Source organism: Pelophylax lessonae (assembly GCF_965119305.1).
Source record: "Pelophylax lessonae genome assembly, chromosome: 6".
Lineage (NCBI taxonomy): Eukaryota > Metazoa > Chordata > Amphibia > Anura > Ranidae > Pelophylax > Pelophylax lessonae.
In genome coordinates this window covers 193,013,356-193,040,742 of record NC_138773.1, presented here as the reverse complement: position 1 = coordinate 193,040,742, position 27,387 = coordinate 193,013,356, and the positions used below count along the sequence as shown (strand labels likewise).

At 42.5% G+C, this 27,387-nt stretch overlaps 1 protein-coding gene across 4 annotated transcripts in view; it reads right to left on the bottom strand.

Annotated features, from left to right (window-relative positions):
- Positions 1–27,387, bottom strand: part of NBEAL1 (neurobeachin like 1) — a 312,113-nt gene that overhangs the window by 8,413 nt on the left and 276,313 nt on the right. For all 4 annotated transcript variants that reach the window (XM_082260720.1, XM_082260721.1, XM_082260722.1 and 1 more), the window contains 11 exons: positions 24,893–25,023; positions 23,356–23,465; positions 23,160–23,277; positions 22,736–22,833; positions 20,576–20,692; positions 20,322–20,411; positions 13,921–14,030; positions 13,604–13,776; positions 9,555–9,649; positions 2,343–2,459; positions 1,336–1,497 (listed from right to left, as the gene is read on the bottom strand). In XM_082260720.1, coding sequence (XP_082116846.1) covers positions 1,336–1,497; positions 2,343–2,459; positions 9,555–9,649; positions 13,604–13,776; positions 13,921–14,030; positions 20,322–20,411; positions 20,576–20,692; positions 22,736–22,833; positions 23,160–23,277; positions 23,356–23,465; positions 24,893–25,023 — 1,321 coding nt within the window. The remainder of the gene's footprint in view (positions 1–1,335; positions 1,498–2,342; positions 2,460–9,554; positions 9,650–13,603; positions 13,777–13,920; positions 14,031–20,321; positions 20,412–20,575; positions 20,693–22,735; positions 22,834–23,159; positions 23,278–23,355; positions 23,466–24,892; positions 25,024–27,387) is intronic.

Below are 27,387 nucleotides of genomic sequence, written 5' to 3'. Positions count from 1 at the left end.
GTCCCCTAAATTGCGTTTGCCTTCCAATCGCAGCATACATGGTCAGACGATGGCTGGAGTTGTGTTTGATACGCTTGTTCCTTCTCATGCTTTGTATGTTTTTGGCTTCTTGATTTAATAAAAGTTGTTGGTGGTAATGCACTAGGCGTTTGTGTCCTCCTTTGTTTTTTTTTACAGGGCCAAAAAAGGTTTGTCTCTGGTAAATGCTCTGTCGATCAGTACGCCTGGTCTATACCTTTCTTCTCTGAAACGTCTTTTTCATCTGCTTCACAGAATCAAGATCAGGACTGGCACAGAAGGATGTGGGTAGGGCATACTGGTAAGACTCTTGGCAGACACTGGTGGCCTTATCATGCAAGGAACCATTTATGGTGTTTAGGTCCTTCATCCCAAAGGTAATTTCTGCCTTTCATTTCAACCAGGCTGTTGTTCTTCTGTCCCTCTGTCTGGCTTCAGTTCACCAAAAGTAACATTTCCCCCATTGTCTGGTTGTAATTTGGGCTGTAGTAGTCTCTCTCAGCCACTGCTTCTTTAGAGAACACAAATTGTCTTTTTTTCATCCCAGCTTCTTTTTTCACAAATTTTAATTGGCTAAGGCAGACCATCATCCAAGTTTATGGTCTCAAGAATCAGGTTTCACCCTTTCCTGTTAATGTGCATTCCACATTATCTGAGTTTTTCGTAGGCTTTTTGGCATCAGGCTACGGTTTACCAGATTTTCAAGGCTGCCACCTGGTCTTCTGCTAACACGTTCTCTAAGTTATACCAGATGGACTTTGAGGCCTCATCTGATGCCAGCTTCAAGGTGAAAGGTTCTTCAGGCAGCTCTCTGACCTGCAGGAAGTCCCCAGTTTTTCGTTTGTTTTTTTCTTGGGTATGTTAGTGATTGTTGTTGTGTTGACCACCTCTCAGTTGGAATGCTTTTGGAAATTCTGAAGATTAAAGACTTTCTGTGTTCCTCAATGGACAAGAAAGAAAACAGGATTTTTGTATTCACTGTACATTCCTTTTCTCGGAGTCCATTATGGGACACAGGTCCCACCTTTATAGGCTTATGATTTGTATTCTTGGTACTGTTTTGCTACAAAACTCAGGCATGCTGGTAGTAGGAGAGAGGGGGTTATCCTGGGCGGGCCTACAGTTTTTTGGTTTCCAGTGTTTAATCCTCCTTAGTTGGCAGCGTAACCAAAAGGGAAAAAAAAAAAATTGTGTCCCTCAATGAACTCAAGGAAAAGTATTTTATGATATGTGCGAAAATCCTATTTTTTAGGTGCTAATTTATTTAAAAGAGCTGCCTGAAAGTTAAGCTTTAAATATTATTACACAATAACGTACCTTAAGGGTTCCTTTGCCTTCCAGGCTGCTGTGGATGACAATATGTCCATCCCAGGACACAGCTAAATTTGGAATAGTCATTACAAGGGAACTATCACTTGGTGGCTTCAGTGTCCTCATGTACTGGCCCCGTCGGATTGTATGGATAATCACTATTCCATCCTGTCACATAAGGCAAAATTAATTAAATTCTATATTAGTACACCGGAGTGTGAAAATGGATCATACTTTTAGTATAATATCTAAATTATTTAATTAATAAAACCCAAGTGAATGGTGACTTTAAATCAGCTAAAACATTCCAGATGCATCAGAGCAAAGGGTGCTCAAAGTGTTACAGTTAATTTCCTTTGGGAAACATCTGTGAATAAAAGCTGGACCTAACCAGTCAGCATGAACTTCGCTGATTGCAGAACTTTAGGAGGAGCATGTAATACTTGCAGAGAGACCACTTCATCCACGTACAGAGCAAGGGTACTTTTGTGCAGCATACTGGCAGGAGACAGGCTTTTTCTTTTTCAGACTATAAAACTAGGCAGCTTTTGTTTTGATGCTCTTAAATGTATTAAGTAAATTTAAAGGATAAGTTCACCTTTTGACAAAAAATAATAAATGCAAATTTTTTTTGCCAGTAAAAAATGTGCATTTATTATTTTTTGTTGCAGGAGACTGTATAGCATTGCACCAGCAATCAGCAAATCTCTGATACCATTTAGGTCTCCTGCAGACCTGTCACCTCACATGAGCAAGCTGACAGGAAGGATCAATGAACCACCACAGTGCTCACAGAGGACTGTGAATGAGGGGCGTAGCCGGGCGGGCCACATTGTTTTACAATTTTGACAGTTGGCGGGGGGGGGGGGGGGGGAGAAGATCCCCCGCTAGCTGTCACAGTGGGGGCCGGTGCTTTCATTACTGATTGTGGGTGTAACATACTACAAAAGGCGAACTTCTCCTTTAAACTAAAAGTTCAATTGAGTTTTAAACAACCATTAAAAAAATCTTACTCTGGCACCAGAAACGGCCATGTCTAGCTCAGTACTAATGGCGACACTAGAGATTTCAGCTGTGTGTCCATACAAGATCTGCAAAGGTTTGGCCGACAGGTCACCAGAAACAGCACCCTGAAGAAAGAAAGAAATAACACTTAATTAGCAGTATAAAGATTGTCTATATGGTCAATTGTCACTACACAGGAACAAAACAATTTCAAGACCTGATTAAGGCCCCTTTCACATTTTCAGGCAGACCTGATCAATTGGCCTATTCATCCCTATGGACAGGCGAGTGTAAAGGGACTTGTGTCTGTTTACACCCTCCTACCTCTGGGTCCAATCCGGTCCCCCAAAAAAAAAAAAAAAAAAAGAAATGAAACGATCCATCCTCTTCCATTTAGGCCAATAAGAGTACAGTGCCTTGAAAAAGTATTCAAACCTCTTTTTTGCACATTTTGTCATGTTACAACCAACAACGTAAATGTATTTTATTGGGATTTTATGTGATAGATATACCAACACAAAGTGGCACGATATTGGGAAGGTAAAGGAAAATGATAAATGGTTTTCAAATTCATTAACTAATAAATATCTGAAAAGTGTGGCATGCATTTGTATTCAGCCCCCTTTACTCTGATACCCCTGACTAAAATCTAGTGCAACTAATTGCCCTCAGAAGTCACCTAATTAGTAAACAGAGTCCACCAGTGTGCAATTTAATCTCAGTATAAATACAGCTTTTCTGCGAAGCTCTCAGAAGCTTAGTGAACAAAAAGCGTCATGAAGGCCAAGGAACACACCAGACAGATCAGGTATAAAGTTGTGGAGAAGTTTAAAGCAGGGTTAGGTTATAAAAATACCCCACGCTTTGAACATCTCATGGAGCATTGTTCAATCCCTTAAAGAGTATGGAAACAGTGGATTGAATGGAAAGAGTATGGCACAACTGCAAACCTACCAAGACATGGCCCTCCACCTACATTGACAGGCCAGGCAAGAAGAGCATTAATCAGAGCCAAGAGGCCCAGGACAACAATTAGTTGTGCACTCCACAAATCTAGCCTTTATGGAAGAGTGGCAAGAAGAAAACCATTGTTAAAAGAAAGTCATAAGAAATCCCTTTGCAGTTTGCGAGAAGCCATGTGGGGGACACAGCAAACATGTGGAAGAAGGTGCTCTGGTCAGATGAGATCAAAAATGGATTTTTGTAAAATCTTACCGTAAAATCCTTTTCTCTTAGCTCATTGACAGACGTAGTCCTCGGTGATACACCACCTTCGGGTTATGTTGCCTCCACAGGAGCAGGACTAGACAGGAAATTAAAAAGCTCTGGCCACACCCCAGGGGCAGTCCCAGAGGGTATATCCTCTCTCTCTCTGCCTCAGCAAATCAGTTATGTGAAAAAGCAGTCTTTAGAGATTTTAACCCAACTCAAAAAACAGAGGGGCGGGGACTACGTCTGTCAATGAGCTAAGAGAAAAGGATTTTACGGTAAGATTTTACAAAAATCCATTTTTCTCTAGCGCTCATTGACAGACGTAGTCCTCGGTGATACACCACCTTCGGGACGTCCCAGAGCAGTATCACAACTGAGGGGTGGGAAAATGGAAATCAAATCCCAATCTAGAAGGCCCAACCGGTGCCAACTAGAAGTTTACAATGCTCATCCTTAATGATGAGACTCAACACTTCAAACAGAAAAAACCCTCGAGGTAGACCACCGGTCTCCTCAAATTGCGGCCTGCAAAACCTTCCGGCCAAATGAGGCATCCGCCGATGCCGTCACATCAATTTTATAGAACTTTGTAAAGGTATGTACCGACGACCAGGTGGCCGCCTTACATACCTGGACCACTGACGCCTGATGGCGAAAGGCCCAGGAAGTACTGAGCGCTCGAGTGGAGTGCGCCCTAACAGGGAACGGAGGACTCTGACCCTTAATAGAATAAGCCTGTACCACCGTTTGTCTAATCCATTTGGCAATGGTCGCGGCAGATGCAGGCAAACCCTTTCTGGGGCCATCCGTGATCACAAAAAGTGAATCCGTCTTACGGAATGATTCCGTAGCTTTCAGGTATACCCTGATTGCCCGAACCACATCTAAGGAATGCAACGCATGTTCCCGATGATGCTTGGGCTGAGGACACAAGGAAGGTAGTACAATATCTTCATTCAGATGAAAATCTGAAACCACCTTGGGAAGAAAAGATGGCTTAGGATGAAGTACTACCTTATCCCTATGAATCACTAGGTATGGTGACTGGCATGATAATGCAGCCAGTTCTGACACCCTGCGAGCAGAAGTAATAGCCACCAAGAAGGCCACCTTCTGGGATAAAGTAAGCAAGGGAATCTCCCTGATGTTTTCAAAGGGAGGTTTCTGTAGAACCGACAAAACCAAATTAAGATCCCAAGGCGGTAAGGGCGCGCGGACTGGAGGAGCCAGGTGCCGCACCCCCTGGATGAAATTCCGCACCAAGGATTTGGTAGCTAAAGGCTTCTGAAAGAAGATTGCTAATGCTGAAACTTGACCCTTGATGGTGCTCAAGGCTAGCTTCTGCTCAACCCCTTGTTGCAAAAAGGCCAATATTCGAGACACCGAATAGGTACGTGGAGGAAATCCTAAAGATTCGCACCACGCAATATAAGTTTTCCATGTGTGATAATAGACTTTGCTGGAAGTCGCTTTCCTTGCTTTAATAAGGGTAGGAATGACTGAAGCTGACAAACCTCTGTCCTTCAGTACTTGGGTCTCAATGGCCAGGCCATTAAACCCAGCGACTGTAAAGCATGATGGTAAATTGGTCCTTGAGACCACAGACACTCCCTGAGACGAAGTTCCCAAGGAACGTGTACGACTAACATGTCCAAGTCGGCCAGGCCGGCTTGAGGAGGCCAGCCTAGAATTTCTAGGACCACTGGCGCTGATTGAATCTGAACCAGGCGTCCCTAGAGGTATCTGGCCCCGACCATCCGAGAAAGTCTGGTCGTTTTCTGTTCCCACACATTTATCAGATACCTGATAGTTATCAGGAAAGGTGATCTTTTCTGGTTGAACCTCAGGGACCGAAGTCACCCGACTAGAGGCTACTTGGCCTATCTGGTCAACCAGATCCGATTCCTGTGAGGTATCGGGACTAATCTTGGGAAAAGGTAAAGGAAAAGATCTATTCAGGGAACGGTAACTACCGCTTCCTGTAGTACTTAAATGTTGGAAGGGAAGAATCGCACCGGTAGTAGTGGTTGATGCTCGATCTAATGTCCTGAATACCGGTGAAAACGTCCCCCCACCCTGAAACCGGGTGGGGGCGCACCTTCAGGCTGTGTACTCCTTTGCTTCGGGTTTGGCTGGGTTGGTCCCCTTCTTGAACCCTCCTGGAGGAGTCTTGCCTTTCCCGCTAGTACCAGCCGGGCGCCCTTTATGGGCGGTAAAGAAAGGTCCTCGCTTGTTGCGAGGTCCCTTAGCTTTAGCAGCCTGTGGCAAAAAAGTGCTCTTGCCCCCAGTGGCATCCTTAATGATTTCATCTAGGTTGTCCCCAAATAGACGATTCCCCTGAAAGGGGAGATTTGTCAAGGTCTTTTTGGAACCTAGGTCAGCTGACCAGCATTTTAACCACAGCACACGTCTGAGGATCACCGCTGTCTTAGATGCATGCCCTAATAAGGGAGTAGTGTCCAAGGCTGCGTCACAGATAAACTGTAGCCCTTGTATAATCTGTTCCATCAAATCAGATGTCTCCTGGGGAATATCTTTTCCCCTAAGATCTTGGCGTACCATTTTCGCCCATTCCGTAAGTGTCTGGGAAACTAGACCAATAACAATTACTGGTCTAAAAGCTGACCCTATCAGAGAGAAGATGGTGCGGGACTCTGCTTCCATCTTTCGATCCACCGGATCCTTAAAGGACGAAGTGTCCTCCACTGGAATAACCGTGGCTTTATTCAGCCTGGAAATAGGCGGATCCACGACTGGTGGTACCGTCCATTTCTTAATGATGGATTCCTCAAACGGATAGCGTCTAGCAATACGCTTGGAAATAGTAAAGGTACGTTTAGAATGCTCCCATTCTCCTTTAATCTGATTACCGAAACATTTAGGTACAGGAAAAGCCTTCATCGTCTTGATGGGCTTATTAGTACCAAAAGGAATCTCTGTTTCAGTTGCCTCTGCCGGTAAAGCCTCAAGTTTTAAGGTTTCCTGCACTGCCACAACTAGTGCGTCCACCAATGCTTCTTCCTGAATAATAGCAGGAGAAGAAGCGTCCTCCTCACTGTCTGAGGGGGCTTTACCTGGGATAACAGCCCTTGCAGAGGAACCTGCAATTGCCGTGACCACCTCTGAATCTGAGTCAGAGGTGTCAGATGGTATAGGGGTAGGCGGGGGTCACTTCCTTGACCCCCGTCCCTGACAGGCCGCCTCCACCCGAGCCACCATAGACTCCAAAATTGCTGTAAATGACTCTATACTCTGTGCACCGGCGGGTCCCGTGGCCCCCTCGAGGGAAACAGGTGGGGGAATATGTGTGGCAGGGTCCATGATAATTCCAGTTACTTCCTGGATAATAAAATTCAAAAATAAAACTTTTTTTTTTTTTTTTTTTTTTTTTGACCCCCAGCGCCACAAAAGCCCCTTAGTGTTACCTGCTAGGGATCCCTATCGATCGAGAGAGAGAGAGAGAGATAGACCCCCAGGCTCACCACTTGATGCTCAGAGTTTAACTGCAACAGGTTACAGCGCTGTCTTGACAAACAGGAAGTCTTTTGGCTGGCTGCCCAGGAAAAAAGGAGGCGGCTCCGCCCCTCTGTACGCCTTCCGGCGCCTCCCCCAAGCTCCACGAGGTGTTTGGATCACCTCAAACATGGCCGCCCCCATGCTGGAGACACGAGGCTACGCCAAAATGGCGGCTCGTGCGATCCAGCAAAAAAAATGGCGGCGGCCCGTACTGAATAGCGGTGTGCTGCAGGGCACACAACACTCTCTCTGCATGGGGATATGGCGTGGTTGGCGGTACCGGCCCTGGCGGACCGCATGGCCGTTCGGGAGGCCTGCTAATAGCTGGAGATCTGATTAGGAAGGCAGTCTACATGTCCGTGGCTTCTGACTGGTAGGTAGCTTATTCTTAACCCATAAGATTCCCAGAATGCCACAGATTACATCTTTAAAACATGTATACAATTAGATTGTTAGCTCCCAAACCAAGCCTCCTGGCTTTTTGCACACATAAAATCACACTCAAAGTAGGAGGATCTGTGTCATGTTGTAGGATAGAAAGGGACTCTATCTTACCATACAGAGAGGGGCCCGCGTTCACCACAAAACCCGTCAGGGGGAAAGGGGGAACATACTACTCACCATACCGGAACCAGGCGGGCACCAACTCCTGACAGTACCCCTCTCCACCGGGGCGGGAGGGCTGTCGACCGATACGGACGCCGTGACTCATGGTCTTTGGCGTTTCAGCGAGACGTTTAACTCGCGTGGACAGTCCTTTAATGGGACTTTGTCGCGGCCGACCCAGGCTGGCCTGCACGCGCTCGTAGGCTGAACTGGGGTGACCACCGGATCTCAACATCCAGCCCGTCGCCCAGTTCAGCTTTCTTGCTTGAAGATCTCACAGGAACACTGGAGAAAAAAAGCTGTCTAAAAAATCCTTTAAGAAAAAATTCTTGCCAGGACCTAAGATCCCAGCAAGGTATCTAGGTCCTTACTCCTAACTAGACAGAAAATAACTGATTTGCTGAGGCAGAGAGAGAGAGGATATACCCTCTGGGACTGCCCCTGGGGTGTGGCCAGAGCTTTTTAATTTCCTGTCTAGTCCTGCTCCTGTGGAGGCAACATAACCCGAAGGTGGTGTATCACCGAGGACTACGTCTGTCAATGAGCGCTAGAGAAAATAATATTTTTGGGCCTAAAAGCAAAATGCTATGTGTGGCAGAAATCTAACACTTCACATCACCGTGAACACACCATCCCCACTGTGAAACATGGTGGTGGGAGCATCATGTTGTGGGGATGGTTTTCTTCAGCAGGGACAGGGAAGCTGGTCAGAGTTGATGGGAAGATGGATGGAGCCAAATACAGGGCAATCTTAGAATAAAACCGGTTAGAGTCTGCAAAAGACTGGAGACTGGGGTGGAGGTTTACCTTTCAGCAGGACAATGACCCTAAAAATACAGCCAGAGCTACAATGAAATGGTTTAGATCAAAGCATATTCATGTGTTAGAATGGCCCAGTCAAATTCCAGACCTAAATCCAATTGACAATCTGTGGCAAGACTTGAAAATTGCTGTTCACAGACACTCTTTATCCAATCTGTCAGAGCTTGAGCTATTTTTCAAAGAAGAATGGGCAAAAATGTCACTTTCTAGATGTGCAAAGCTGGTAGTGACGTCCCCAAAAAGACTTGCAGCTGTAACTGCAGCGAAAGGTGGTTCGACAGTATTGACTGCATACAAATGCATGCCACACTTTTCAGATATTTGTAAAAAAATGTTGAAAACCATTCATCATTTTCTTTCCACTTCACAATTATGTGCCACTTTGTGTTGGTATATCACATAAAATCCCAATAAAATACATTTAGATTTTTGGTTGGAACATGACAAAATGTGGAAAATTTCAAGGGGTATGAATACTTTTCCACAGCACTGTATGTTACGCCTTTTATGTGAGTGTTCTTGCCATCTACAGTGTAGTGCCCAATCCATCTATCTTACAGACAATTCAAGTACAATACATCTAAAAGAATATTAAAATGTATTTGAAACATTATATAGACAATTTTTTCCCATTAATCATTCTGTCATGTCACTTAAACGGCCCATATACCTTACAATCTGATTTGCTGTATGTCTTATAGCTACCAGATTTTTATGAGAATCTACCAAAACAATCCATTCAACTTCTACATGTGCAGCCAACTTTAGAGGAGGGAATCGGGCAGGCCACACGTTTTCACATTCTAACTACATAAATGCCTGAGGAACCCTTCCTAGGTTACATGTTTTCAGATTTTTACTACAATAAGTGCCTGAGGTCCTCTTCCTCCACACCCTTTAGGTGTTGAATCTATACCCAGATTTAGTAGAAGAGAAGCATTTCTAGATTGTGGCATGATTTAGATTTTTTAGCCATCCTACAGTTTTATTCGATGATTTCTAAACTGAGCCAAATAGAAATCCAATGACAAAAAATGGTAAATAGAAAAAAACGTAGTACTCACTTGCTGTGAGATTTGCCAGATCATACACGTTGTATCTCGAGACCCAGATATGAGATGTATACCACAGTAATCCGTAGCAAGGCACGTCACAATATCTATCAAACAGATAAAAGAAAGGCTAACTTTAATCTAAGGAAACACTAAATATCCATTGTATGGCCTTAAAGTGGTATTTAACCCAAAACAAAAATGTAATATACTGCAGCTTACAAATACCTAGATGTGGGTGGGGGCTGCATTTTTCCCCCTCTGTTTTCACCAGGTGATCTGGCCATAAACACACCTCCTGTATTAGAGTGCCCCCACTCTGAATGAGGGAGAACTGGGGGTACAGCAGACAGCAGCACTGTCAGTCTGGGGGGGAGGGGAGTGTTAGCTGTACTAGCAGATTTAAATACACTAAACAAATTTATTTTTCTTTTCTTAGGGATAAAGATTTTACATATAAATAAAAGCTTATCATTATAAGTAGTGGTGACTGGTTTATCTCAACACGCTAAGTGCTAAATCTGCAAGAAAGCTTGTTCTGTTGAAATCACCAGATGAAAATAAAGGAAAGAAAGCCTAAAAAAAGAAAACAAATATAGACATCATACATAAGATATATATACGATTTGGTAAGGCGCAATATAAAAAAATGTTTGCTTTTGGGTTTAACCTCCCTGGCGGTATTCCAGAGTGTGGCTCTGGGTTAACTTTCCGTACCAAAAGCGGTAACCCCGAGCCATACTCGGGAATACCCCAGAACGTTGCTCACCTTCCCTGCGATCCCCCGCCGACCTCCCACTCTCTCCCCGCTCTGTGCACGGCCAATTGCCGGAACTTGCCTTCCGCTTCCCTTCCCTGCGAGCGTTTCGACGCAGGGGGTGGAACTGGCGGCAAATTCAAAATACAAAAATGACATGATACAAAGCTGTGATCCTAACAGATTACACTGTATCATGCCATTTCACCACAGGATTGCACCTGGTGACTTTTCCAGTACCCTGCCTGTGCTTTTCCAGTTCTTTGTGCCTGGAAAATTTTGAACGACCATGGCATCCAAAAAGCGTTCTTTTTGCGCAAAAGCGCTTTTAGACAAACTGGAAAACAGCGACAGCGAAACTGAGTTACTTGGAGAACTGAGTGATAGAGATTCATGGGAAAATTCATCATCAGGTACGGAAAGTGACGACATCAACGATTCTGATGTCTCTTTCTGGCACATAGCTTGTGGAATTTGGGAAGTATATCAAATTATTCTTCAGAATGTCCAACGGAGTTATGTGCCAGACAGAGACATCAGAATCGTCGCTGTCGTCACTTTCCGTACCTAATGACAAATTTTTCCATGAATCGCTGTTTTCGCAGTTTCGCTGTCGCTGTTTTCCAGTTCGTCTAATAGTGCTTTTGCGCAAAAAGAACGCTTTTTGGACGCCATGGTCGTTCTCAATTTTCCAGGGACAAAGAACTGGAAAAGCACAGGCAGGGCACTGGAAAAGTCACCAGGTGAAATCCTGTGGTGGAATGGCATGATACAGTGTAATCCGTTAGGATCACAGCTTTGTATCATGTCATTTGGTGTATTTACATTTTTTAAATTGCCGCTGGTTCCACCCCCTGCGTCGCAACGCTCTCAGGGAAGGGAACCGGAAGACAGGTGCCGAGTACACAGCGGGAGGACAGCGGGAGACCGGCGAGGGATCGCAGGGAAGGTGAGTTCTAAAATGTAAAACAACAGATTTCCATGCAAAAGAATGTACCACTTTTAGCACAGATATCTGGACATAATCAGACTGCCAGGGAGGTTAATACCGTTTTAAGGTCTCTTGGACACAGGGCCGTCTAACTGCTATGTGTCCCAATGCTTTGCCGAGAGTGACAGGTGCACCATCCAGCCCCACTATCTGCAACCTGTCAAAGTTAGACAACACATACGAGGACTGATCAGCTGCCGTAGATTACATTTTTGATTTGGGTTTACTGCACATTAATGGAAACATGTATATTTGTTGAGCACCAATATATATTATACCATACAAAAATCAAAAAATAACAAAACAACAAGCTCTATAACATCCTTGGCATATTTTGTTGGTGTGTTTTAAATTCTCTGTCAAACTTTGTTGATCCAAAGTAAGGTCAGGCTGCCAAACGAACATGAAAAAACATTGTTTTTTTTTTTTAACAAGATAATAACGCTGTAAGAACAGAAGACAGGAGGGGGTATGTAGGCGACACCTGTGGGACGAATAGAGTGCGGAAGGTTTGCATTGCATGATTTGTAACTTGCCCCATTCCCCCACATGCAAACTTTAGTAAATCTTGCAGATGGAAGAAAACAGGAGCCTCTAATAGTAATCTAAGTATACTACACTATACAATAGGGATGCACCAATGCCATTTTATTTACGAGTATGATTTTTTTTTTTTTTTTAATAATCGCTGATACCAATTCTGGATACCTACAACATCTGTTTTGTTTACACTTCAGCTGTCAGCAATGATACATAGCATTGAAAATGATTTACAAATGAAATACATTTTTGTCTTTTAATTTTGTGCTTTTTTAAATGTGAAACATGTAAATATATGATAAAGGTGTACAAATATTAACGAACAAACCAAACAAAAATACGTTTTAATTATTAATCGTTCATAAAATAGAAGTGAAAAATAAAATATGCAGGAAAATAATAATTAAATGGAGAATAGGGAGTTAATTAAGGTTGAATAGAGTAAATGAAGGATTAATAAGGGGTTAAACAGAAAAACATTTATTAGAAAACACAAAAAAAATGTTTTTTTTACTTGACAGGTTGGGTTGCTTTAAACTGACTTCATCTGCAGATTGAAGTTCATCCCTTTACCTGCAGATGAAGAAACAGAAAGATACAAAAAGAAACAATGTTTCTTTTTATCTTTGTGTTTCAGGCTGAGAAATGTTGTTGATGAACTATGTCCTGCTGCTTTTTTTTTTGACTGCTCCAATTGCTGCACTTCAGCTGTCAACAGGGAGACCCACTGAAAGCTGAATGAGTCATCGGTTGTTAAGGACATGCCAGTCCGCTCCTTAATAATCAATAATTGCATTTTTTTCTACATTTCAGCTGTCAGTGGGCGAATCCCCCTGACAGCTCAAAGAAACAAGCCAGAAGTTTTAGGTATCGGTGCATTTGCACGAGTACTGATACTTGCGCATATGCTTAGTATCAGCACCGATACCGGTATCGGTGCAAACCAACTATACAACATGTTAAGTATAATGTGTGCGAGGATAAAAAAAAATGCACTGTAATAACCACACCAGGTGGATAAAATAGTATATACAAAATATTGAATAAAAATGTATATTCTCCAGTTACCTTCCAAAGTTTTCACATGGGTGGACTGATTGGGTCCGCCTGTCAGTTTTCCAGAAATGGATCCGTTCCCCATCTGTCTGGCGGATCAGATAGAATGGCAGTCGGGTGTAAACAGACAGGCGGTTTATTTACACCCGACTGCCCATAGAGGAGAGTGGACTGTGCCTGCTCTGCATAGGTGGGGTGGACACAGACCAACCATGTGCCTGCTTATCGGGGGATCAGCTGTCAGATTCCCTTCCGAGCAGGTGGACTCCAATGGAACCCACCCCCTGTGTCAGTGTCCTTAGGCTCTATTCACACTTGTGCGATTTGTCATGTGACTTTGGACATCAAAGTCGCATGACAAGTCACAGCCCATTCTTTTCAATAGCAACCTTTTAAATAGGTGCGACTTAAAAGGGCAACGACTTGGAAAAGGTGCCTGCACTACTTTAGTGCGACTTTTATTGTGACTTTGGTCCAGAGATCGTAAAGTCAGATGAAAGTTGCACCAAAAGTCGCATCTAAGTAGCGCTCCAAAGCCACACTGGAAATCATGTGACTTTGGAGATGCACTAATGTGAATGGAGCCTTATGGAAAATGTTTTCTAACATGAGAATGTGAAAAGAATGACTGAAAAATTATACATGCCTTTATGGCTGACTTGAGTTGTGTGTTTTTTTTTTTTAACAAGCATATTAAAACCGGCTGCCAACACTCACCCATGTGACGAACGTGTTGTCCAATTACTTTGCCCTTTGTCAGTGATGTCACTCGAATACTGTTATCCCAGTGGCCTCCACTGAACAGCACTTTCCCATCATGGGACACCACAAACAGTTTGGAGGTGATCTCGAGGCCAGGAGCGAATGGACCGGACACAAAGCGCTGAGTTCTGTCATTAGGAGGAAACAGCAATTTTTAATGTGTTGTACTTTAGAAACATTCAAGAGGCAATATTTATTGTATGCATAAGTGTTCATAAACAGTGATAGCCAGGTAATTCTGCCATAATCAAATGATCCCATAGTTCACTTACTTTTGATTAGTCACAGTATGATCCTTGGTAAAGGTGAAATAATTGGAAATACTCTTGTCATAAGGCAACCATCCATGAGTTCCAATAATCAAATTTTGATTTATTGTCACCTTAACAGATAAACACAAAGAAAACCATATCTGTTACAATAACGGTTACAACAAACAGCTGTAAAACATTTTGGGGTGCTTCTAGTTTTAAACAAGATCTAATCCGGTGAGACACTTTAGCACCCTTTAGCGACTGTGCTCCAAAAGTGCTTACTAAGGAATTATGAAGTCTGCCATTGCTGATCAGTGTGACATGACACCCCCATACCTGGAAGTACTGGATATTTTCCAGAAGCCCAGTGGCACCCTGGGTCAAGAGAAGCATTGGAAATGTATGTGCCAATAAAAATAAAAGATATCACTCCACACAGGGCACAATGCAATAAATTATTTTGTATACATGCAAGTATCCTAAACTTATTAACAGTAAAAAAAAAAAAATGGTAATCAGGGATAAATGTAAAAATATCCAAAGTTTACTGACACACACAATGGTCTACTTGCATGACACCCTCAACCTATAAAAAAAAAACCCATTATGTGGTTAAAATTATGACAAGGTTGCCAACACCCCTTGGAAATTCCCATGAAGCTCAAGATGACCAGAAACACTAAGGCTCCATGTACACGGGACGCTGGAAATGGCCGTTTAGGAGCAGTTGGGCGTTTTTTTCAGAAGCCCCTGAACCCACCTACATTTTATCTTATGTGTCCATGTACACCAGGTCGTTTACAGTCATTTGCAGGCAGTTGCGTTCAGGGACTGTTTTTAGAACGCAATTATTTGCGTTCGAACGTGTGTTTCCCGGCGTTTCAAACGCACAAACGCGTCTGGACGCGTCCGAACGCGTCTGAACGCGATGACCCGCGTTTAGCATTCGCGTTTTTACATTTTAAAGGGAATAATTTTTATGACCTCTAGGAACGCTTCTAAACGCAAGCGCCCGCAAACGCTGCTAAACGCCCGCTAAACGCCCGCTAAACGCGTGTACAAACGCGACTGAACGGACATTTCAAACGTCCTAAAAATTCCAGCATTCAAAGGGACTTTTAACAACGTCCCGTGTACATGGAGCCTTAAACACATGGTCAAAATGCAACATAATGAAAATCAAACGCAAGTATGATCACAAAGCATCAAGCCTCTCAGGGTAACTGCCTGACAAATTAACACTGATACTAAATGGATTAATAGTAGATAAATGAACACCCATACATGTGCCAATAACAGTATGCTATGATGTAAAAGCAAAAAAAAAAATTGAAAACACAATACTTGGCACACATTTGATGCAGATAAGGCATGCCAAGTCCACAGAATACAATGGATCCAGTGCTAAGCAATAGGATCCTGTGCTTTCATGTGAAGATCCTATACCTCACCTTTATTTATTTTCACAAGTCCCTTTACCCCTTGAGTGGCAAAGATGTGTGCTATACATGGCGGCCCCTGATAAAATTAAGAAAAGGGTGCCCACCCAATCACATACCTCCAGCATGGAGACTGGCACCTCTCTTGCTGCCTATGTACAGTGCCTTGAAAACGTATTCATACCCCTTGATATTCTCCACATTTTGTCATGTTACAACCAAAAACGTAAATGTATTTTATTGGGATTTTATGTGACAGACCAACACAAAGTGGCACATAATTGTGAAGTGGAAGGAAATGATAAATCATTTTCACCATTTTTACAAATGTATATGTGAAAAGTGTCGCATGCATTTGTATTCAGGCCCCCTGAGTCAATACCTTGTAGAACCACCTTTCACTGCAGTTACAGCTGCAAGTCTTTTCAGGGATGTCTCTACCAGCTTTGCACATCTAGAGAGTGATATTTTTGCCCATTCTTCTTTACAAAATTGCTCAAATTCTTTAGATTGGATGGAGAGTGTCTGTGAACAGAAATTTTTAAGTCTTGCCACTGATTCTCTATTGGATTTAGGTCTGGACTTTGACTGGGCCATTCTAACACATGAATATGCTTTGATCTAAACCATTCCATTGTAGCTCTGGCTGTATGTTTAGGGTCATTGTCCTGCTGGAAGGTGAACCTACACCCCAGTCTTAAGTCTTTTGCAGACTCTAACAGGTTTCTTCTAATATTGCCCTGTATTTGGCTCCATCCAACTTCCCATCAACTTTGACCAGCTTCCCTGTCACTGCTGAAGAAAACCATCCCCACAACATGATGCTCCCACCACCATGTTTCACATCATGATGTAATTTTGATCTCATCTGACCAGAGCACCTTCTTCCACATGTTTGCTGTGTTGCCCCACATGGCTTTTCATAAACTGCAAATGGGACTTCTTATGGCTTTCTTTCAACAATGGCTTTCTTCTGGGAACTCTTCCATAAAGACTAGACTTGTGGAGTACACGACTGATAGTTGTCCTGTGGACAGATTCTCCCACCTGAGCTGTGGATCTCTGCAGATCCTCCAGAGTTACCATGGGCCTCTTGGCTGCTTCTCTGATTAACCACTTGCCTACCAAGTGTAGCAGTTAGTGGGGGTGCGCGCACACGCTGATTGGCTAGAGGGGGAGCCAATCAGTAGCCGGGATGTCCCCTGGGCACCCGCGATCACTTCCCATGGAGACCAAATGGCAGTCTACCTATGTAAACAAGGCAGACCGCTGTTCTGTTAGTGATGTACACAGGAATCCTGTGTTCCTCTTTTAGGATTATAGGTCTCTGTGTTCTTCCAGTGAGCCCATCAACCACACAGTTAGAAAGTACCCCCTAGGCAAACATTTAACTCTTTGATCGCCCCTGGTGTAACCCCTTCCCTGCCAGTGTCATTAGTACATTAACAGTGCATATATATTTTTAGCACTGATTGCTGTAGTAATGTCACTGGTCCCCCTAAAAGTGTCAGCTAGGTGTCCGATCTGTCTGCCGCAATGTAAAAGTAAAAAATATTGTTTTGTTTTTTTCAGAATTGTTGCTCTTTTTTTGTTTATTTCTTGGGAAAAATTAGATTTCACTGCATTTAAAAAAACGAAATAGTAAAGTTAGCTTTTTTTGTATATTGTGAAAGTTGATGTCACACCGAGTAAATAGATACCTAACATGTTACGGTTTAAAATTGCGCACACCCGCGGAATGGCGACAAACTACAGTCAATAAAAATATCCATAGGCGATGCTTTAAAAAATTTTAACGGTTACCAGTTTAGAGTTACAGAGTAGCTCTTTTTTTTTTTTAAATTAATGCTTGATCACGGCGATACCTCACATGTGTGGTTTGAACAGCGATTGTATTTGCAGGCGTGACTTCCGTATACGTTTTCTTTCGTGCGTGAGCTCATGGCAACGGGGGCAGTTACAATTTTTTTTTCCTATTTATTTTATTTATTTTTTAATTTTAGCACAGGTTAAAAAAAAAATCCAGACGTGACGCATGGTTGCCGCCTCCAGGTCATCGGAGACCTGATCTAAGCCGAATCCGGTTTTGATCGGGACTCCACTAGCATCGGCCGTTACCACCTGAAAGCCAACCGCCGGCGCTAAAAAATGGTACCAGGATGATGCCTCTAGCTGCAGGCATCACCCCAGTACAGCCACTTCTTGCAGCCGACGTAGAGCTACGTCAGTTTGCAGTAAGTGGTTAAACGTCTCCACAATTTCATCCCTGACCCGTGGTGTTGTTACTTTGGCCTTCATGATGCGGTTTGTTCACTAAGGTTCTCTAACAAACCTCTGAGGGTGTTACAGGACAGCTTTATTTATACTAAGCTTAAATTACACACAGGTGGACTCGATTTACTAATTAGGTGACTTCTGAAGGCAATTGGTTCCACTAGATTTTAGGGTGGGGTATCAGAGTAAAGGGGGCTGAATACAAATGCAGAAAATCGAAAAATGCACTCCACACTTTTCAGATATTGATTTGTAAAAAGTGTTAAAAACCATTTATCATTTTCCTTCCACTTTGCAATTATGTGCCACTTTGTGTTGGTCTATCACATACAATCCCAATAAAAGAAATTTACGTTTTTGGTTGTAACATGACAAAATATGGAAAATGTCAAGGACTATGAATACTTTTTCAAGGCATTGTACTTCTCTCTTCGAAACAGCAACCAGGGATAGCAGGGAACACGAGTCTCGTGTTTACTGCTCCACTTCCACGTGTAAATAAAGTTGGAATTGCATACTCCTTAGTACTTCCAGATCCACCATCACTAAGGAGCTAGAAGATGGGAAAAAAACTGATTCCTCCATCCACACCCACAAGGTGGATGGAGGAATCCCTATCACTAAAACATGATATTCTGACAACTGCACCTGGCCAGGGCTGTCATAATACACTGATCAGAAGTTGCAGCCACTGATTGACAGTTTTCAATGAACTACTTGTTGAACAGGCATTGCCACATATTGATCAAAATTCATCCGGACCCTGCTGAATCAGCTGGATTTCGATGCTTCTATGGCCAGCTTATGTCTCTCTAAAGTTAAACCCCAGATGACTGTTCTAAATTTCACTTCTATAGAAAATACATATTCACAGTGTTTCACAATGGAAAATGGAAAATTTCTATATACTTGCTATGCATTTTGATATGAATTTGTGCAGCTATCATAGACTCTCCAAAATCAACAGGATCATTTACTATATTTCTAGGGCTGGTGCTTTCAAAAAACATATGCTTTGGGAGAGAGAGTTTTAAAACTTTATAGGCTGTAATGTGTATGTGAATAATAGCAAAACTGATTTGTTCCATCTGAGGTGTAAAATAAGAGGTGGGATCTGTAGACAAAGAAGGGTGGTCTACCACAGAGGTTTATTCATATAAAGACAGGATGAGAAAAAGAAGAGTGTTGCAGGTAAAGCTACTAGTAGTGTTGCTTATTTCAAGGATAGAGGCTGTAACAGTTTTTCCAATCCATTCAATTCAATTTCCTGCTTCAGGAACGGTTAACCTGCAGATAGCTGCCTGACCTCACACACAATGGTCCACTATCTTCTTTTGTCTATTTCTTTATAGCAGCCTTTTCTTAACTGGGATGCCACCTGAGGTCCTCAGGGGTGCTGGGGCATTCTGGTTGAGAAAAGCGGTCAGACCAGACCATAGGTGTGCAAAACTTTTTGCATTAGGGTGTGCACCACAAAGCTCAAAAACATATGCATATATACTGCCGATGTCAGTAGACCAGTGGATGGTGTAAGTAGGGCAGAATTTGGTGTAAGTAGGGCAGTGGACGGTGTCAGTCATTTTTATTCATTTATTTTTTCCAATTTTATTTTTCAATTTTTTTTAGGGACCATGTTAGGGGGCTTTGTGAAATTTTAGGGGTCTAAACAGGGGAATATGCAGTACACGCAGTGATTACGGTGTGTCCAGCCACACCTGGCACATGCCTATGGACCAGACCGAGCTCCCGCTCCTCTGCCAAACTGTAGATTGGCACAGAAGCTTGGTCAGGACAGTAAATTCACTTCAGCAGTGGAATGGGGAGGTGACTTCCTGAGTCCTGAGCCCTCCCCCTACAGGGCAGTACTGGGCCGTACAGTACTGCAGTTTTTAAAAAGGCTGTGTGTATGTATATACTGTATGTGTATGTAATGTGTATATGTATGTATGTATGAGTATGTGTGTGTTTGTATGTATGCCTTTATGGGGTGCGTTCATCATAGTGGCAAGGATTGTCGCTCCTCTCAAAATGATCCCTGCTTGGACTATTTTCAGAGGCATTTAACAGGCGGTGAGGAGGTGATATGTTTCCTCCTCACGCCTGTTGCAGCATCACCGTGCCACAACTGCAGTTGGAGTGCAGCTCCATTTACCTAGGGGTATACTTCCAGCCGTGCCCACAGTATGTGTACGTCCCTGGCTGTTGCCACTGCAGCTATAGGGGGAGCAGTTGGGGATGGTAAATAAAAGCTCCCAAATGTACAACCAAGGTTCATAAAGTTTGGGGTTGATGGAACTTGACTGGCCTGATCTCAATCCGATAGAACACCTTTGGGATGAATAAGAGCGGAGACTATGATCCAGGCCTATTCGTCCAACATCAGTGGAAGACCTCACAAATGCAGTTCCTGGAAATCTGGTCAAACATTCCCATAGACACATTCCTAAACCTTGTGGACAGCCTTCCCAGAAGAGTTGAAGCTCCTATAGCTGCAAAGGGTGGGCCAACTCAATATTGAACCCTACAGACTAAGACTGGGATGCCATTAAAGGTAATGTGCGTGTAAAGGCAGGCGTCTCAATACTTTTGTTAATATAGTGTACTTTTCAAGGGTGCCCTGGCTGGAAAAAGGTTAAGAAACACTTTTTTAGACTAAGATAGTCAATTCAAATGTTAACAAAACCACAAATCAAAGGAAAAACTCACCAGCGTTTCTGAACTTCCCTGAGTTATGAAGTAACGCATTTGGTTCTTTGGGACAATGGCTTTAACAACTGGGATGTCATCGCTGATTCCCTAGAAAATAAAAGCAAATCCTGTGCAGTTTTTCAGCTGACAAAGACTATATCATAATAAGGATGAAGATAGTAAGGAACGCAAACAGCAAATAATAAAAGCAAGACAAACATTTCTTCATATATGACCCTAAATTCAGCTTATAAATTTCATAATTAAATTACCTTTATGAAAAATGATTTCATCTCTGTGAGGTTTTGGAATAAATTCAGTGGTGCATTGTCTAGTTTAGTCTGTCTCATTAGCACTTCCTCTGCAGATAACCGAGAAGGATGAGGTTCCTTTTTCAGAAAAAAATGAATATCCATTCAGTATCATAGATTTCTGCAATAAGAATTTTGGCCTACATGAAAACTATAGACACACACACACAATCTGAGACCCCTCTGAAAGTATTTTCTTTAACAAGTGTATTTGACATGTAGCTAACCTCCATGAAGTGCATTTGAAATTTCTATGGACTTGGTGTGAGAATGCAAAACCCATCTGATGCAAACAAAGTCCTGTCCACACAGGCCCTGATAATTACCATAAAAGTGGTTGTAAAGCTTCCATTTTTTAAATTAAAAATAACAAACATGCCTATACTTACCTGCTCTGTGCAATTGTTTTTCACAGAGCAGCCCCGATCCTCTTCTTCTGGTGTGCCCCCCCTACCCCAGCGCTCCAGGCCCCTCCTCTTTATCCAATGCCTCCATGAAAAGCCGCTTTCACTGGGGGCATCCTTGCAGGCTCGCTCCCGAGTCCTGCTGCTTCGTCCATTGACACAAACAGCAGGACTTGGCCCTGCACCCCGCTCCCGTGTCACAGGATTTGATTGACAGCCAATGGCTCCTGCTGCTATCAATCTGTCCAATGAGGAGAGAGAAAGTGGCTGGAACAGCTGCGCTCATGTACATTGCTGGATCGAATCGGGCACAGGTAAGAATAAGGGGAGGTCTGGGGTGGAGCTGCAGCACAGAAGGTTTTTCACCTTAATGCATAGAACAATGACAATGTATATTGTTAGCACTAATCACTGTAATAGTGTCACTGGAGATGTCAGTAGCAGTTAGTCAGTTTGTGTCAGACTGCCCACTGCAAATCGCTGATCGCCGCCATTACTAGTATTAAAAAAAAAAAGAAACATTCCAACTCTCCATCAAAATTTTTACGGATCTGGGCCTGTTACATCCACTTCCGTTCCACAGTTAGATACTCTACCCTAATGGGATTAAACAAGCCAGTTGACTACTTCCACCAATACTCATACTTAGAACATACTTGCAATTTGACACAAAGGACCTCCCACCCCTAACCAAGGAATGAGCCTGGGAGGACCCTTTTGAAGGAGATCTCCTTCAAACCTACACACTGATTTCCCATTTTACACTGCCCTATGTGAGGACCGAGGAGATTATTCCCTCGGCTCCCCCTCCATCCTTATTTCCATCCCCTGTAGCCCCCTCCCCCCCCATTCTCTTTCTCCCCCCCCCCTCTTTTTTTTTTCTTATTTTCTTTTAAGGTTTATTCTTATCTATCTCTTTTCATCCTTGCCATCTTTTCTCACATACATATCTTTTTCATTACTTTAGCGTACAAAGTGAGCCTTCATCCTACTAAATTGATCAGTCTTGAACACCTTCCAAACAGACACAACCTTTTTCTAGGATCCAACCCTTTCATACCTAAATAGGACAACCAAGCTAGTATTTCAACCCACTTGAGCTCATTTTAGCACAAGGGAAAAAAGAGTTACTACTTCAACATGCACCACACTTTATACACTTTGGTCTGGTTGACTCCCTTGTTCTTACTATTGCATAAACTCCAGTTGAATGTTAGGACCATCGGCTATTTGAATGATTTTGATGTTACAGTGATTGCGATTGTGTTTTCAATAAAACTTATTTGAAGGGGAAAAAAAAAAATTCCAGTATATAGTTTGTCGTTCATAGTTTGTAGATGCTATAACTTTTACGCAAAAAAATTAATATACACTTATTGGGATTTTTTTTTACCAAAGACACATAGCAGAATACATTTTGGCCTAAGTTTATGAAGAAATTTGTATTTTTTCCCTAAATGTTCGGTATTTTTTCGTTTATGTAATAAAAACAAAAAAACACAGTGGTGATCAAATGCCACCAAAAGAAAGGTCTATTTTTGTGAAATATTTTTTATGAATTTCATATGGGTGCAGTGTTGCATGACCGCACAATTGCCAGTTTAAGTTAGGCAGTGCCGAATAGCAGAAAATAGCCTGGTCATGAAGGGGGTAAAATCTTCCAAAGCTGAAGTGAATATACTTCATGCAATTTAACAAGAAACACAAAAACAAATACCTTTAACAACTGGCAAGGTGTTTGGCCAAAGTTATTAATCATTCCTTCTATTGCTTTCCTTTCTTTCTCATCTGCGATGGCATCTAGATCCACAGCACCTGATTTTGTATGAATAACAGGGAAAAGATCAGAATTAGCAATAAAAAGGTGAGCTTATATTTACAGGAACAACACACACAGTGATGCCAATCATTTTTAAAGGTACCACCACGCATCTGCTAGTGCGCACGCCAAAACCACATGACGTCACAGCACCTTGCGGTTCAATTCAGCTCATTAGGGACTTCTTTTGTGAGTTTCTTGCAAGTAGGGCTGCTCACTGAAATGAATGGACTGCCCTACATGGGACGCAAGGGAACACACAGAAAACAAGCGCACGCATTTTTCCTGATAAACACATAGGTTTGGTATGTATGCACTGTACCTTCATAGGTACAATAGTAGAAAACATTGAGAGCCTCCACAGCTGCTGGTCCTCTCTGCTTGTAACCAAAGATCAAATCTATCCATTCATGAAGATGAGCAGAAACATACTCGGACTCCTGTAAGAGAAGAATGAATTAGTGAATACATACTTCATGCCTATGTCAGCCCAAGCGTGAAATATCATAAACACGTACCAGCGCTTTCCTGTGCTTGTGGATAAAGTCTTCAGGACTTTTGGCCCATTTCGGCAGAATCACATTATCTACCCTCTCTTTACATATTTGCAGCTTTCCCAAATCAAATTCTACAATACATGAAGAAAAAGAAATTGGCCAATGAAATAAAAATAAACACATTATGGACCCCTGTCATTGAGTCTGTTCATGTGATAGCTTCTCCCCACCAATACATACCTTGCCCATATCACTTTGTCACCCTGACTGTCTGCTGGAGCTTCAAGTTAAGAGCCCTGTGTAAGTTCTATAATAAAGTCTACATTATGGTAATAACCTTCCCCTCTTTCCTCAGGACAGCCCTGCATCATGGCAGGAAGGCCGAAGTGCTGGGTATTTTGCATGGCTGCAGTTGTCAAATGTGGCAATAGGAGTGTGCGGTATAGTAAACAACCAGGGGAATAGGCTTTTAAAAGTACGTTACTTTTCCCAATTAGAGCATAGTTACAGCTGTACTTTAACCAGTTCCCGCCCAGGCCAATTCTGACATTTCACTCTTACATGTAAGAATCTGTATATTTTTTTTGTTAGAAAATTACTCAGAACCCCCAAACATTATATATATATTTTTTTAGCAGAGAAACTAGACTAGAGAATAAAAAGGAGATCATTGCAATTTTGTATGTCACAAGTATTTGCGCAGCAATTTTTCGAATGCACTTTTAATGCAAAAAACCACTATATAAACTTACGCAATGTTGATCACACCCCACAGGGGTCGTACCAACCTCCCTTTTTAGCTCAATGGTAAAGGGACTTAACTTGTGTCTTTACCTCAGATCAGCAAAACCGCATGATTCAACTTGCCTTTACAAAATCAATCTGTACAAAAACTCAAGAAGCCAATTTCAAACTCCTAACACGATGGTACTGCACACCTACTAGACTGTGCAGGTTTTTCCAGATACTTACGGATCAATGCTGGAGATGCCAGGAGGAGCGGGGGTCGCTCCTACATATTTTTTGGTCGTGCTCTAAACTGATGAAATTCTGGAAGTTAGTGCGTGACATATCTCAGAGGTTTATAGAGCAACCTCTTCCCAATGACCCTGCTCTCTTTCTTTTCAATGCCTCTACCATCCCAGTCCAGATTTATAAAAATGATGTTGTTCCCCAGCTACTAAATGCTGCCAAAATGTGCATTCCTCCTAAATGGAAAAGTCTGCAAGCCCAAAATATCGGCATGTGCCACATGCCATTGGATCATTGGCTCTCCGATCACATGGGAGAGCCTGGAGAGGCGTTGGTGGGCGGGGGGTCGTCCCCTCCGAATGCCTGTAAAAGCAATCCAGCTGCTAATCAGCCGCTAGGATGGCTTTTAAAATGTACGGAATCACCGACTAAAAAGAAAGATATCTAATCTTTTGACTCTTGGTATAGGGGATCTGTGCATTGACATATCACTCATGGCAACCAGTACAATCTTAAAATGTGGGTGGGTTCAGTAAGTTAAAGCAAAATAAAGAATTATGAGCTATTCATATCTTTCCTGTATTACCATTTTTGTTTTCCAAAAACTCTGGAAAGTAGAAGAACTCTGGAATGAGTTCCTTCACATCATTTGGATTATCCATGAGAGCTTGCCAAGTGGCAGGAATGGAGTGGAACTGCCGGTCAGCGCAGTCAAATCTGCAACAGAAGAAATCAAGTTTGTAAGAGGTTAGCGTCTCTACTCTTTCTTTTATTGAGACGCAGGCAAGCAGCCTCTTCAACATGCATTGCAGGAGTAAGGTAATGTGGCTGTGATGTTGTATTCAGATTTAACGGAAGCTTTTTGTGGGATTCCATGGGAGGCTGCTATAAATTGATGGAGAAGTATTTTACTATTTTATGCTTGTGAGTGCTTTTATTACTTTATATTTAAGCTGAACTTGAAAAACGACCCTTGCAGTGGGGGCAATGGTGAAATACTTATTTTTGCCTAGGGTCCCATAAAAAAGCAGTGCTCTCCTCTTCCCTCTGACACCCAATTGTAGGCAGGTCCTCAAAGTCCTCATTTTCAATGCAGGACTGCTGGTCCTGCATTGCACATGTTGATGTCAGAGAGCAACCACTGGACGGAGTGCTGAAGAGAAGCGACTTTGGAGCCCAGTCGCATGAAGAGAAGTAGGCCTGTAGGAGTGAAGTATAAGGTAAGTAAAAGTGCTTTTTAATGGTACCCTAGGCAAAAATGACCATTCAGCCCTTGAAATGAGGGGAAAGCCCAGATCAAAGGATAGTTTTTTATTTTCAAGGAGCTCAGGTTCAAATGCCTGAGCATTTTTTGGTGTTTGGTGCAAATCAAAACCAAGCTTCCAGCCACCGTTGAGTATTTTAGGGACAATCTCTGAGGACTAATGATGTGAGATATTTACATTCATGGCTTAAATGGAGAGGTGATATCCTTTTTTGCTGCTGAGCACAGAAGGCAAAAAGTATTTATTCTAGTTGGATTTAAACAACATATAAATGAATCTTTAAATAAATACATAATTAGGTTTACTTTACTTTTTTTTTATAATATCTGCCTGGAGTTCAGCTTTAGTTATTCCTCTGTGTGAGTCTGCCAGCTCACCTTGTGTCAGAGTGACTAAAGTCTAAGGCCTCATTCGCGACTTTGGACTCCATTTTTCATTACCGGCATTTTTTTAACATTCAGCTGTCAGTGGGGAAACTCGCTGACAGCTGATCAATCATTGATTGTTAAGGACATGGTGGCCAGCTTCCCGGCCCCCTCCTTAACTACTTCACCTCCGGAAGGTTTACCCCCCCTTCCTGACCAGGCAATTTGCCAAACGGCACTGCGTTTCTTTAACTGACAATTGCGCGGCTGTGCGACACTGTACCCAAATAAAACGTTTGTCCTTTTTTTTGCACAAATAGAGCTTTCTTTTGGAGATATTTGATCACCTCTGCGTTTTTTATTTTTTGCGCTATAGACAAATAACCCAACATTTTTTACTTTCTGCTCTAAAACACATCTAAAAAATGTAAAAATGTTTTCATCAGTTTAGGCCAATATGTATTCTGCTACATATTTTTGGTAAAAAAAAATCCCAATAAGCGTATATTGATTAGTTTACGCAAAAGTTATACCATCTACAAACTATGGGATATTTTTTTTTTTTTACTAGTAATGGTGGTGATTAGTGACTTATAACGGGATATTGTGGAGGACAAATCGGACACCTGATACTTTTGACACTTTTTTGGGGACCAGTGACGTTATTACAGTTAAAAATATGTACTGTCACTGTACATGACACTGGCAGGGAAGGGGTTAACATCAGGTGCGATCAAAGTGTTAACTGTGTGCCTAGCTAATGTTTCAGAGTAGTGGGGGACGTGCTTTTACTAGTGGAAGACATGGATTGATGTTTCTGCTTTACAGGAACACAGGATCCATGCCATCTGTACTGACAGAACGGCAATCTGCCTTGTTTACACAGTGTACCGAACGATCAGGGGGGGCCAGAAGACATTGAGTCCGCGGGACCCGCTCATCAGCTCCTGCTGTGTAAAATCACAGTGGGAGCAAGCTGCCGGTGTCGTGCATTCTCGCCCCGATACCCAGAAGTGCAGGATCACATATATTTACCTGATCCTGCGCAGCGCGGTCGCTCTGTAGCAGTATATCTGCTATGGGTTGGTCGGCAAGTGGTTAACAACCAGCTATTCTTCAAACAGAATTGGAAACGGTCGATCAATTTTAGACCGATGCGAACTAAACTAAACAAATTTTTCTGTTCTGCACATGTCTAACAACTTTGTAGAACACAAACAAATTGATCACATTGGTCAAAGCCAAAGTTGTAACAAAGTCGCACTCATCCAAGGTCGCATCAAAATCACATCAAGTCACAGGGTAAAGTTGCACAAGTGTGAATGGACTCTAAAAGTAAATCTAGCTATTCACTAGTATCTGGTGGGGTCTAATCAGCATACCTTTTTTTCTGTAGTGATGTGAAAATTGTAAGAGGCAGGATGGAAAATCTTTAGAAAGAACACATTTCT